The sequence below is a fragment of the Phalangium opilio genome, unplaced genomic scaffold, assembly GCF_054372755.1.
Source record: "Phalangium opilio isolate 3A_F unplaced genomic scaffold, DU_Popi_V2 ptg000009l_1, whole genome shotgun sequence".
In the NCBI taxonomy this organism is placed as follows: domain Eukaryota; kingdom Metazoa; phylum Arthropoda; class Arachnida; order Opiliones; family Phalangiidae; genus Phalangium; species Phalangium opilio.
The window spans coordinates 273420-286884 of NW_028324146.1; the positions used below are offsets into that span (position 1 = coordinate 273420).

Sequence of the window (13465 nt, forward strand, 5' to 3'; positions counted from 1 at the left end):
TCCTTCCGCGTAGAGTTTGCAAGTTCTCTCCCCGCTTGTTAAAAGGAGTTTTCCTCCGCGGTCTAACCCGGTTTCTCCTTTCCATCAAAACTTGCAGAGGTTAACGGTAATAGTCAGTATCGGGCGCTGTAGGTTAGCTGTGAGGGCATAGGGGCTTCCCCCCTGCACCCCTCTATGCATTGTTAAGGGACCCACCTGTAAATAAGCCACAGGCTTAATGTAGACACATCCCTTCGTAGACAAAGCTTAGATTATTATTATTATTATTATTTTATCGACATGAAAAATTGTCAAGAATTGACTTGAGAAATCGTGTAATAATAAGAACTTTGAATCGATATTCTGAGCTACTATTTCGGCGATTTTTCAAGTCCAGGCGATGAATATTTCCTTAAGAAGTTTTTAACAATAAGAGTAAACCAAAAGAACTGAATCTATTTAAATCTTGCCTTTATTCAATAAGAGTTACATATAATATACAGGTTATACCCTTATTACTAATATGTATGTATTGGCTTCGAATAGGGCTCGAAAAGACCAGCATCACAATGAACGGGAACAATGAACCACAGTTGGTTCAGTTTGTTGTAACAAGTGTTGGTTTTCACGGGAGCGTTGTTGTCAAGAGCGGCGTATTCTACCTCGATACATTCATTATCGTGTTTGGACTTGATGCTCACGGATGGAGCATGTTCCTTGTTCTCCTCGATATGCCACAGTGTATTGGCTTGCTTATTCGAGAACGATTGTTCGGTCAACAAAAGAAGGCCGTCGTCGTTAGCTACAAATTTAAAACATCTTAAAGTAGTTAAATAGTTACGTAGTCCGAAAAACTTAAATTCAATTTTGTGAGTGGTAATGCATGCTTGACATTTGCCGCTACATAAGCCTTTCTATAACCAAGAAGTTATATCTAGTATCTCAGAGAGAAGGTATAAATTCGCCAGATTTCCAGCTTTATCTCCAGTCCAAACGTAGCCTGTCCGGAGTCAATCCCCGCCCCCTCTAAATTACAACCAGCATCTCATTGGTTCTTGAAAACTCACGTCAGCGCGACGACGCGAGTGACGAAAATTACAGCCACATTTTCCGACTGAGGAGAGGCAGTGAAATAGCCCGGCGCCTCCTTTTACGTCCCCCCTTGTATTTTGAAAGGGGGACTGGCACTATGGCGCCCGGCGCCTCCTTTTACGTCCCCCCTTGTATTTTGAAAGGGGGACTGGGACTATGGCGCCCGGCGAATACAAAGGCATCTTATACCTTCTCTCTGAGATACTGATGTAACTTCTTGCTATAACTTTTTCGAAAACGACCCGTCTCCAAGCGCGAAGATATTCTGAATTTCTGATTTTGATTCTGGTGGTGAGAAGTATTAGATTTCGCTGTACTTACAAGTAAGGTATCTGCCACAGCCTGGGGACTTAAATCGGTAAATATTATCATATTGGTGTTCCACTCGGAAGATTTGATTCTTTAGGTTGAGGAAAGTATATTGGACGCTTCTGTACTTATCCTTGTCGATGGTCAACGCTCTGCCGCTGGATTTTGAAATGATGGCGTAACATTTATTGTCGTATACCTTACTCTTTTCGTATGGTTCCACTTTGTACGGTACTGCTTTTTCGTATGGTTCCACTTTGTATGGAGTTGCTTTTTCGTATGGTTCCACTTTGTATGGAGTTGCTTTTTCGTATGGTTCCACTTTGTATGGTACTGCTTTTTCGTATGGTTCCACTTTGTATGGTACTGCTTTTTCGTATGGTTCCACTTTGTATGGAGTTGCTTTTTCGTATGGTTCCACTTTGTATGGAGTGGCTTTTTCGTATGGTTCCACTTTGTATGGTACTGCTTTTTCATATGGTTCCGCTTTGTATGGTACTGCTTTTTCATATGGTTCCACTTTGTAAGGAGTTGCTTTTTCGTATGGTTCCACTCTGTATGGAGCGGGTTTTTCGTATGATCCAACTCTATATGGTCCAGCTTTTTCGTATGGTACAGCTTTCTCATATGTTCCCACTCCATAATCAAAGGAGAAATTGGTTTCAAAAAACGTCAAAGTCAGAGCCAAAGCGAGCAACATCTGCAAAAATTAATCAAGTTGCAAAGTAAAAATTACTCAAAAACATAGATTTGGTGCCGTGGCTATGGAAAATCAATTTGCAAAGGATATAAGCGTTAAGCATGGTTTTCACTTGACCGAAAAAACTACTTTGCAGCTGGACGTCAAACGTCAGATTTGCTTTTCACGTTGTCGCCCAGTGTTATAGCGTTTTCACTTAACGTAGTTCCCGCAAATAATGGAACCAAGGCTTAACAGATTAACTGAACACTGCACTAATTGCGGCCCATCTATTGTTTTTCTTCGTTGCAATCTTTGTTTCTAATATCATACATATTTGTATTGTTCCTAATCTCTTCAATAAACCTTTCAGCATTGAACTTTGGCATTCTCAGGGGTTTGTACTAGTTACTGACTCGATTAGGATCGAAATAAATAAAAAGATGGCGGACCGCAGAAGGCCTCGACGCGTGGTCGAAAATGACGTCACGACTCTAGCTTACTGCTGATTGGCTCGTGCAGAGCGTTAACGTTGAACGCGGCCGAAAAAATAGAAAGCTAATATCGCCACACTCAACGTAATTTCTGTCCAGCGTAACTGTGTCGCTTGACGTCGGGCGAAAAGTCGTGATTTACGCCAAGTGAAAACCATGCTTTAAGTGCCCTTTCCCGCTCTTCATTACTGGGTTAGAAAGTAGCTGGGTATAATTTATTTGCGAAAATGCTAGTAAATCGAGAGGCGTCGCTTCCTTTTCAAGAAATGAAAGCTAGATTGCGTCAGAGAGAATTTATAATAGGGAGTGGAAACTGAGGAATATTATGTAGCTCAAAAATCACGTGATCAACAAAACTGGCCAGGTCTATTTCCGGTTTTATTTTTTGTGGCCCCTCCCTCAAGGGTGGGTCTAGAATGTTGCGGGAGGGTCTAGGTGAGATGGACACTACCTTTTTTAGGGAAAGGGAAACATCTGACTTAAAATAACTCCAAATGGCGCCAGTCGCACTCGAATACGCCAACCCTTATTGGGTAATTGTCCAACTAACAGTGATTGAGGGCAAACTTTAAAATTAAAGGAGAACCATGTGACCGGAAATTCACCTGTCCAGTTTTAGCGTCGCAACCTACTTGTTTCAGCTACATTGTATTTAGCACTGTCAAGGGCAAGAGCTTCCACTCCCTATTATAAATTCTCTTTGATTGCGTCTCGAAATGCCGACTTCACACGATAGATAAGTTTTCTTTACGTCGTAGCGAAACGCTACGCGATTAGAATTTTGTTTAAACTCGGTTAATAATCACGTTATTCTGATTTAAAATTTTTATACTGATTGAATAATTTTGGTCGCCTTTTCGGCTGAGAGAAAATGCGAATTCAGGGAAATAAATAGCTTTAAATTTTACCTTAGTACTCCCAAGGAATCCCATGATTTAGATTGCTTGTAGTGTCTTCTTCGTAACGGAGATTCCGTTTATGAATTCTAATTGCGTCAACCCCTTTATTTTATAGCGTAATGGAACTTCAAGACTAAGCAAATTTCCAAAATTTTATGTCGAATCATTTCGATTAAATTGCTTTAATTAAGAGTAAGAACTTAATTCGAAGTTCAAACAGAGTTCTTAAAGGCCGACTTCCAGCAGCGAAAAGGGTTCTAGCGAACTGAAAACCGAGCATCGAGACTAACAATGAAGCGACCGTGCCGATTTTCGAAGCAGAGAGAATTTAGAAGGGGAGTGGAAGGCCCCCCTTTGACTCTATTAAACGTGATAACGCCCAAACAAGATGGCGCGTTGAGCTTTTTGGGGTAGGCGAGTTTCCGGTCACGTGTTCTAAAATATCTCTGTTACAAACGCATCATACCGGAAATCGACCTGCCTAGATAACGTTTGGCAGACGACGTTGCGCTACATTCCAAACCACCCCTTCCACTCCCCTTCTAAATTCTCTCTGTTCGAAGCCCCGCTGGGGCAAAAGTTGAAAGGATTCTCGCTAACTGAAAGCCGTGCAATGTGGTTCTAGCGAACTGAAGATGAACAATAGAAATCCTTTCAATTTATTTCCTCTCGAATTTTTGCTTTCCCCTGAAGGAAATTCTCTATTGTGTATCTTCAGTTCCCTAGAACCAAGAATAAATTTACTATAAGAATGCCTAAGTCACTAGATTTTACGCTTCTACTCTTACGCCGGTGTTAGTGGACAAATAAGCCCCACCCCTTTCATGCCAGTCATTACTCTGCGCTTTCCTATTGGATCCCGTGGGGATAGGTCATACAGACGCGAATGACGTATTCCGACTAGAGAAAAAAACCTCGAGCAAAGTAAACAGAAAATGGAGGCTGCCAGCGGTGCTGAAACGGTAAGCGAATGGTTTTTAATTGCCATTAACAAATTAGTTAAAGGTTTTAAACCAAACTTGATGGATTTTGAATTCGTGTCTCTACGTGAAAATCTTTCGTTCTATAATCGTTTCTAAATCGAATCAAGTGTACTGTACTTATAATTTCGTGAGTTCCAAAAACCAAACCAAGGCTTAACGAAAAGGTAAAAGAGATAGATGGTGGAAAACATAGAGTAAGATAAAATATTAAGTCCCGCCTTGGTTTCCAGCCTCCCCCCACCCATGAGGGGAGATTGTCGACTATCACGCGCACACCGGGCGCCTTTTTAGGCCTTCTTATTGTAAATTCCTTCTTGCTAGAACCACATTGCACGACTTTCAGTTAGCTAGAACCCTTCCATCTTTTACTCCCCAGCGGGGATTCGAAAATCGGCACGGTCGCTCCATTGTTAGTCTCGATGCTCGGTTTTCAGTTCGTTAGAACCCTTTTCGATGGAGGTCGGCCTTTAATTACCAAAATCTCGCAATAAACAAGGATATTAAGAAATTTAATGAAAATTCATTAATATTTGGACTTGAGACTTATGCTAAATTATCAAATCACAAGACGCTTACTGGAAAATATTAAATTCATAATGAAAATGGTATCGATTCTTAAAAATCCTAGAATGGTATTTTAATGTTTCTCAAGGTAGCTTTTAAAATTTTAAACCAATCTTTTATGAGATTTACCTTGATTTGCAAACAATTTTCAAAACACCAGGAATATACAAAATTACTTCCGTTATGTTTTGGTAGTCTGTAGCAGAAGTGAGATGAGACTGCAGAAGTACTGAGCTAACCAAATTCTTCACTCGGCGAAAGTGAATATTCTTGATAACACAAGAACGGTTGGCCCTCTGGTAGCGGTTTCAGAATTTCCCCTCTCCAATAGGTGAGACGCTCGCGGTGGTAGACGGCCGAACTAGATTCAAGGAGCCGCGTCCGTGTTCCGCCGCTTTAGGTTGAGGGGAAGGGGGTAGGAAATGTTTTTGGAACTCGACCAATTTTTTTCTCTCTAGTGTAGGCGCGATGGAAGCGGTGGCATAAAATCCTCAAATTTGTTCACTAGTGCCAGGATCTACTTTCAATGCTAGAGCCCTTCACTTCTAGTCTCATCTCACTTCTGACTGTAGTAATCTGAAGTTAAGCTTGATGAAATAAACACTCTAAATTTTGCACTTTAGTCATTTCACCGCGAAACCAATTCGTAATAACTTAGACTTTTGGAAATATGCAACTAAACATACCTACAAAATAACGGCATTAGAAATTGCATAAATCTACGAAAAATCAATAAAAATATTTTGTTAAGATATATTACTTGTAAATGAAAGCAACCTGAATTATACAAGCCATTTTTATGCAAAACTTACAGTCTACCGTTACATTAATACAATTTGCTATCTATTCATTATGTACCGGTTTTTCCTAAGGCTACTATTTCGTTAGATTATTTTTACGATCTAATTGTGATGATATATTAACAAACCTTTGACACAGTATTTTCAATACTTCGTAAAATTTATGTCCGCATTTCATCAACCATTAACGATAACAAACATTTTTAAATCGACTTGGGAAATAGTTCTACCAGAAGGGAATAAGAGAGAAGGGAATAAGAGAGAAGGGAGACATTAGAGCCTGCTTTGGTAACGAGAGTCCGACCAACCTCAAGAAAACCGCGAAAACTTTGCGCAAGTACACAGCTTTTAACCAATTTACTGCAAAAATAGTTCTTTAAGTTCTCCGCGGTGTCAGGCGGCCTATTTGTCTGCTAGATTTTCATTCTCCAAAGGCTTAGGGCTGTCCATGTTTCGTTCTCGTGTAATTATAACCTCAAGTATGTATTTTATTGAAACTAATTTTTATTTTTTAATATTAATTCAGAATAATTAGTTTTCATCTATTTAATACCTTCAAATTATCTGATTTTGGTATGTTCTCAATTCCCGCGCATCTAAATTAATTGCACAGCTTGATTTCGTTTATCAACATGAAATTCGGCCATTTTTATCTCCTTCAATGTAAAGTTGTAAACAAAACTACTTTTTATTCGTCAACCGAGACGTCACCCTCTTATGTGACGTCACAGCTAAGACAGAAGTTAGATAGCAGCCAATCAGTGAAGGGTAGTTGATTTGAGGTTAGTAACACTGTTGTTACGAGTGTAAAGCATTATGGAGATATAAAGTGTGTCCCTTCTCTCTTATTCCCTTCTGGTTCTACGAATATCATAAATTATACAAGCACAAAAGAAACGTACTAAATGTAGGTGTGTTTCCGAATAAAATGTGATTTCAATCAAATCAGCTAGTTAATTTATGTGGTTGTTAATGATAACTATCTTTCGAAGAAGCGATCCCTGGGGGTGAGGGGGAATCCAACAAGTACAAACATCAAGGAGTATAGACAATATTTAAAATTGGCGCGCGAGCTGCACTGAGAACTTAGAGTACTCTGTCGGGGAGGGGTGCAGTCAAAAAAAATGGAGCTACTGTAAAGTCTATGGCAGTATATTAAACTTTGAGATTAATTATAAATTATACAAATTAGTTTAGGGGTTCGATTTCTTTTTTTGCGGTATTATTGCATATTAAATCATGGGTTTTCGCTACAGGTATTCAATTTTTAACATAATGATTTCAAATTTTATCAGTTTAAAGTGCCCGTGTTATCGCGATCTTGACGGTCTAAGCCTCGGTTGGGTTTATTTATTTACTTTTGTTGCTGATCCATCTGCCAAAACCTTTTTATACCCTCGCTGGGTACACAAGGGAACGCAACAAACAGTAGGCATTTACAATTTATTTCTTAAACCCTATCATAAGTTTAGATTTCATTTTTAAATTTAACACTCTTCTCGTACGTTTTGCTGGGGAACGACAATACCTTGACTGCACCCTAGCGGCTGCTCTGCACTGTGTCTGCACTGGAGCTGCTATGAGCGCGCGCGATTCAATTTTAAATATCGTCTATTATGTGGGCTGCGTTCAGTAACTGTCATCAAAAACATCGATGACTAATAGACGACATCGATGTCTTACTGAACGGTTTTTCGCGTCTTTTGCGTGACATCTTGATACTCATCGGATGCCCATCAAAAATATCAGCATTGAGAGGTCTTTCTGACGACGTAGATTTATTACTTTTTCATCGTGTCAGACAAAATGGAGGGTAATAGTTAGAAAACTCCGAAAAAACAATTTACAAAGGCTATCTTAATTGATAGTATATTAAAGAACAATATATTATTGCGGTAAAGCCAAAAAATCACGAAAGAATCTTAAGTGGCAGGTTTTTAGTTAGAAATTAAAGTAGGCCTATAATACCTAAATAGTAAGACTTTCATTATTTAAGCCTTTCCATAATGTTATCAATTATCTTATTAGTAATATCAAAAGTGGATGAGGGAAAAGTATGAAAATGGCCAAAAGTGATGACGAGTCATCAGAGTTTCGCCGTAGTTGACCGTTTCATTGGCGTAGCTATACTGGGCCTGTTCACTCCCTTCAAATAGGTCTTGTGTTAATTCGCGGTTACGCGGTTACCGTCGTCTGCTATTGTGTATGCTAGAACTTCCTCGATTTGTGTTTGTAGTCAGGACAGAGAAGCTGCTAATGTTTTAAAAGGTATTTGAAGGTATAATATGGATTTAAGTAAGATTATCGAAGCAATAGAAGAGCACATAAAACTAGATACGTTTAAAACAAATCTCGGTAAATTAGCTATAGCGCGAGCAGCTTGCGTCGTGATGCGCGTGATCGAGTGGGCTATGGTTAAACCAAGGAGCATAAATGTCTGAACTACTTTCAATCGCGAGTTTGCAAGTCCATCAGTCACTAGTAGGCTAAATAGTTATTGGCGAAACTTTGATGTCCGCGTCTTTTAACACAGGCTCTATGGCCATTGTCATACTTTCCCTCTCATCCACATTTGGTAATATGGGTGTTAAACGGAGCCTTACTATTACATCCAGCAATTTCCATTACGCTCATAGCTCTGCCACGAATATTATGATTTTTTAATCAATTAGTCAGTTAAAATTAAACGGTAAATTATTAATTAATAATACTAAGCCCATGCGAACAGTTAGTATGATAAAGAATCGTTTCATCACTTTTAGGTTTAACGCGGACACAATTTTCGCGAAGTGATCCTTAACAACAAACGCGGGTCCTTTTATTTAGGGTCATGTTTGCATCGCGCTCTTTTCGGCGTTAATATATATTAAAATACAGTTTTAAAAATTGCTTACGTCAGCTATATGGGTCATTTTAGGTTTGTACAAAAAGCTCGCTATACAAAAAACATGGCACTTTACAATTTTTGTTTAATTGGTATTTTTTGTTAATTGTTCGTTCGTACGAAGTTCGTTTGGGCTGCCTATCGAAAGCGGATATTGGAGTTTGGTTTTAGGAATTTTTCCATTTCACAATATCGGAATATTTTTACAATCTTTGATTTTTTTTTCACAGTAACTCTTGGATCATGAAAACTTGACACTGCATAGATTTCCTAATTCGGAAGGTTTTTTGGTTTGGTTAAGTTGCAATCCAAGACACGAACAAATCGGGTTTCACCACCTGCGTATATAAATATTCCGAATTATTAATACGTTGGGATTCAGAAAAAAGTTAACCATTATATATAATCAGAAGTTTATGACTTCTTATCCTGGGAAGTATTGGACTCTAACCATATCCGGAACCATCTCTGTTAGCCAACTTCTTATTAGGTCCGATCACCGCGCCACCTACGCCATTTCCCTCATTTTGAGTTGGCAGGCTTATTTGCTCGCCAGCAGCGGGAAAGAAACGAAACTTTAAGGCGTGTCCTGTGGTTTGAGGTAACGAATCAGAAACGGTGACAAGAACAGCTGTTTTAATAGAGTTTGCTAGAAATTCCGGTCAAACTAGTGTGGGGTCCTAGGCCCACGGATTGCAATGGATTTTCATAGAGTTCTAGCCAGACGGCTTTCAACGATTGGCGCTGAAGAAGTTTTGAACACGCCCCACAGTTTGAGTGCCACAGCCTCTAGGCGTGGGATTTTTTCCAGTAGATTAGATAGTTTTCCTAGTGGGGAGGAAACTTTCGACCCTCTTTTACGATTGCCATAGGCAATTTTGACTTGCAGGGATGGATACTATGTATTGCCTTAGTGTCCAATACTTCCCAGGATATGAAGTCATAAACTTCTGGTGTTAGACATTAACACCACCTCAGTCTTTGAAACTTAAATAAGCCTCTTAGATGTTACTAAGAGGGGTAAAAGATTTTTTTCCACCTCGCGCCTCTGTTCTAGGCGTTTTGGATTCTGAGAGCGCGCAGAGACGGCAAAGGATCCACCAATGAGATAGATAGAGTTACAATTCAAATCGGCTTACCGCGAAACACATTGCTTTTATCAAGCACGTTTTTCGAAACATGACAGCGCCATCTGTGAACCTCTAGCGGAACTAATTACAACTGTTACTTGTTTATTGGCGCCACCCGTATTTGATTCATGCTCGACAAAAGGTGTATCGCGAAACGTCGATCTCGAGATTTCACGTTGTGACTCTAGGTTTAATATATTTATTCTATCTCATTGGGATGCACCTCCTTGTACGTCCCAATACTGAAGGTTGTCTATACCCCCTTTATTACATCGAAGAGATTCATAACAATTTACATAAAATTAACGTGTGATTATTGTTTTTAGAAGGATTTTCATGTTATTAAGTCAGCTAAAATGAATGTATGGAAAATTCAACCTCCTTTCAGAAAATAGGGGAATAAACTCACCAAGGTTTTTCAAAAGCTACAATTAGGAATATCAAAACTTTGGTCCTCTTTATTCCGCGTAAATCCACTCTCATCTGGTGGAATTGTTCGACTGTCGGACTGAGACACTCTCGGGATTAGAGTGGTAGCCATCCGATGACAAACGTCCGACCGTTGATCCTGAAAGGAAAAGAAAAACAATCATCTGTGATTGCGAAGTAATCGAACCATCTAAGTCTCCACCCCGCGCCTATCGTTAAACCATAAATTATTAACTTCGTTAACTATGAAATTTCGTATGAACTTCTTATAATAGAATCGTATTCTCCAGATTCTTCTGGTTTTAAGCTTTTTGCGCATAGCAAAAGCTTTATACGGAGACCCCTGGAAGCAGGATGGCTGGACGGCTGGCTGTTTCGCGTTCGCGTACAATTTCGTAAATTTAAATTACGCGGCAGAGCTCACCGGAATTTGATTCTCCACCGCACTAGCGACATCTATACTAAATTCGATCATATTTTTGACGAGAAAATGCGGACTCTCGGAGGTAGCGGGAATCGAACTGACGTTGCCGCTGTGGGATGCGGATACTTAACGTCTGCGCCACTACGATTGTTGTTTAGCTATTGATATTTTTCCTATATTTTTCCACGCCTTTGCTTATTGGTAGCGGGAATCGAACTGACGTTGCCAGTGGGAATATCCCTAATTTCGGGTTTTGTTAAAGACAATATCACACTGCAAAAAGCGTTAATATGTCTTGTTTGTGTTTACCGAGTGAGTCCCCATTTGTCCCAACTTTTCAATGAGGTAGAAATATGAATTATTTGCTGACCTGATATGCTGTTCTCCGCATACTCTTCACTATTCTCGGAAAATGGTTCTTTCCATTTGGCCACCGCTCTTCGAAAATCATCTTCAATTAAAAGTAAGTAACGTTTTATAATAATTCCAATACGAGAACAAATGCGATAACACCAACCTGGATAATGATATATATGAAGATCTGACTTTGGAGGCCTTGGCGTCCGTTTAACGGTTGCGTATAAAGGCTCGTCCGATATCTAAAATATAACAACAAAAATTTTATAAAAATGTCTAGAGCCCATGATATTCAGTTATATCAGTCATTTTTTGAAAGACATGTTTATGAATAATTGGTGAATTTGTTATTAAAAAAATTAAGATAAGTCTAAACCTCAATCTTTATTTTACAACCATAAAAATTTAATTCTATAACGAATTTCCCTGCTAATCGACGTATCTCCACTAAATTGTTTTTAAGAAATTTTCGTAACTTCGATTTTTCAATAAACATGCCATTTTCAGAAGAAAAAAAACATATTAATTATTTCTCTGTAGTAAAACCGTTCCAAGTAAAGAAGTAAACAAATTCTCAAGTTATTATTTCTGGGCTTTACTTTAAGTATATTTTTTCTTAACCTTTAACTTCGTTTTCTTTACTTCTGTAATTACAGATTCCACCAGAGAGAATTTATAATAGGGAGTGGAAACTGAGGAATATTATGTAGCTCAAAAAATCACGTGATCAACAAAACTGTCCAGTTCTACTTCCGGTACTATTTTTGTGGCCCCTCCCTCTAGGGTGGGTCTAGGATGTTGCGGGAGGGTCTAGGGGAGATGGACACTACCTTTTTAGGGAAAGGGAAACATCTGACTTAAAATAACTCCAAATGGCGCCAGTCGCACTCGAAATCGCCAACCCTTATTGGGTAATTGTACAAATAACAGTGATTGAGGGCAAACTTTAAAATTAAAGGAGAGTCATGTGACCGGAAATTTACCTAGCCAGTTTTAGCATCGCAACCTACTTGTTTGAGCTACGTTGTATTTAGCACTGTCAAGGGCAAGAGCTTCTACTCCCTATTAGAAATTCTCTCTGATTCCACCAAATAAATATATAATAAATATTTATTTTGAAGCTTACTTTATGTTCTTTGGAATGTTCTTTACTGAGCCCTATATCCGTGGTGGCGTACGGTGACGGGTAGAAGACACCAGGGCTCTTATGTTGAAGCGGAGATTCATCAGGCAATTGCTTTTTCAGAGTAACCATAGTTTTGTTAAGATAATTTAAATGCATATTTTCAGGATCGTGACCTTTCTGCGGTGAATATATTCCTAAAATAATATACACGAACATCGTCAAAACACGTTTCATAGACACTGTAGGAAGCGCAGGCGAAACATGTTTATTTGAGTCTAATAGGACTAAACAATTAGTATCAGAAGGGAATAAGAGAGAAGGGAGACTTTAGAGCCTACTTTGGTAACGAGAGTCCGACCAACCTCAAGAAAACCGCGAAAACTTTGCGCAAGTACACAGCTTTTAACCAATTTACTGCAAAAATAGTTCTTTAAGTTCTCCGCGGTATCAGGCGGCCTATTTGTCTGCTAGATTTTCATTCTCCAAAGGCTTAGGGCTGTCCTTGTTTCGTTCTTGTGTAATTATAACCTCAAGTATGTATTTTATTGAAACTAATTTGTATTTTTTAATATTAATTCTGAATAATTAGTTTTCATCTATTTAATACCTTCAAATTACCTTATTTTGGTATGTTCTCAATTCCCGTGCATCTAAATTAATTGCACAGCTTGATTTCATTTATCAACATGAAATTCGGCCATTTTTATCTCCTTCAATGTAAAGTTGTAAACGAAACTACTTTTTATTCGTCAACCGAGACGTCACCTTCTTATGTGACGTCATAGCTAAGACAGAAGTTAGATAGCCAATCAGTGAACGGTAGTTGATTTGAGGTTAGTAAGACTGTTGTTACGAGTGTAAAGCATTATGGAGATATAAAGTGTGTCCCTTCTCGCTTATTCCCTTCTGTTAGTATACCTAGATATACTGAGTGAATCATGTACTCAAATATTTTCTGAATAAACTAGGATATTTAACACAATCTACTGTACTTTGGAATTGAAATTACGGAACTTGCGGAATGTTTTCTTTTTTCTGAGAGGATGGTCAGTAGAAATCAAGTATTGCAAAATGACCAGTTACCTACTTTTCAATTAGAACTAGTTTCGCCCCATGTGAAGGAGTACCCTGATTATTTTGCTACTTAACAACACCTATTATAATGGAAAGCTAGAACTTAACAAAATATCGGATTTTATAGAATAAGATGCAGCAAAGACACCCGGCGTTGCCCTTCACCGCTTAGGGACATTTCTATTACTTTTAATGGTCGCCACTCTAAAAGATGTGTCTAAATCGAAGCCCCAAAGCAAGGC

At 38.8% G+C, this 13465-nt stretch overlaps 2 protein-coding genes across 5 annotated transcripts in view; both read right to left on the reverse strand.

The window, feature by feature from the left end:
• Window positions 1-454: 454 nt before the first annotated feature.
• Window positions 455-7363, reverse strand: LOC149712166 (uncharacterized). Of its 2 annotated transcripts, none has more exons than XM_089844915.1 (4): window positions 7328-7363; window positions 3462-3585; window positions 1393-2080; window positions 455-781 (listed from the first exon to the last, which is right to left on the reverse strand). In XM_089844915.1, the coding sequence occupies exons 2-4, from the start codon at window positions 3483-3485 to the stop codon at window positions 498-500; spliced, it is 996 nt and encodes a 331-aa protein (XP_089701041.1). In that variant the 5' UTR covers window positions 3486-3585; window positions 7328-7363; the 3' UTR covers window positions 455-497. The 2 variants fall into 2 exon arrangements, with proteins under 2 accessions (XP_089701041.1, XP_089701039.1); XM_089844913.1 differs by lacking the exon at window positions 7328-7363 and adding an exon at window positions 7158-7299.
• LOC149712167 (cell adhesion molecule Dscam1-like) overlaps window positions 5782-13465 on the reverse strand; it is a 128454-nt gene continuing 120770 nt past the window's right edge. For 2 of the 3 annotated variants that reach the window (XR_016370253.1, XR_016370254.1), the window contains 5 exons: window positions 12150-12343; window positions 11184-11265; window positions 11037-11117; window positions 10223-10381; window positions 5782-9021 (listed from right to left, as the gene is read on the reverse strand). Coding sequence is in view for 1 of the 3 variants with exons in the window: in XM_089844902.1 (XP_089701028.1) it covers window positions 8954-9021; window positions 11037-11117; window positions 11184-11265; window positions 12150-12343 (425 nt within the window). In the remaining 2 variants the exon portion in view is untranslated. The remainder of the gene's footprint in view (window positions 9022-10222; window positions 10382-11036; window positions 11118-11183; window positions 11266-12149; window positions 12344-13465) is intronic. The other variant, XM_089844902.1, reaches the window with a different exon arrangement.

Coding starts and splice junctions, on each gene's coding strand:
- LOC149712166 (XM_089844915.1), bottom strand. CDS start 3,485: ATGGGATTCCTTGGGAGTACTAAG. Junction 2,081..3,461: donor GATTCCTTGGGAGTACTAAG/GTAAAATTTAAA, acceptor TAATTTTTGCAG/ATGTTGCTCGCTTTGGCTCT. Junction 782..1,392: donor CTGTGGCAGATACCTTACTT/GTAAGTACAGCG, acceptor TTAAATTTGTAG/CTAACGACGACGGCCTTCTT.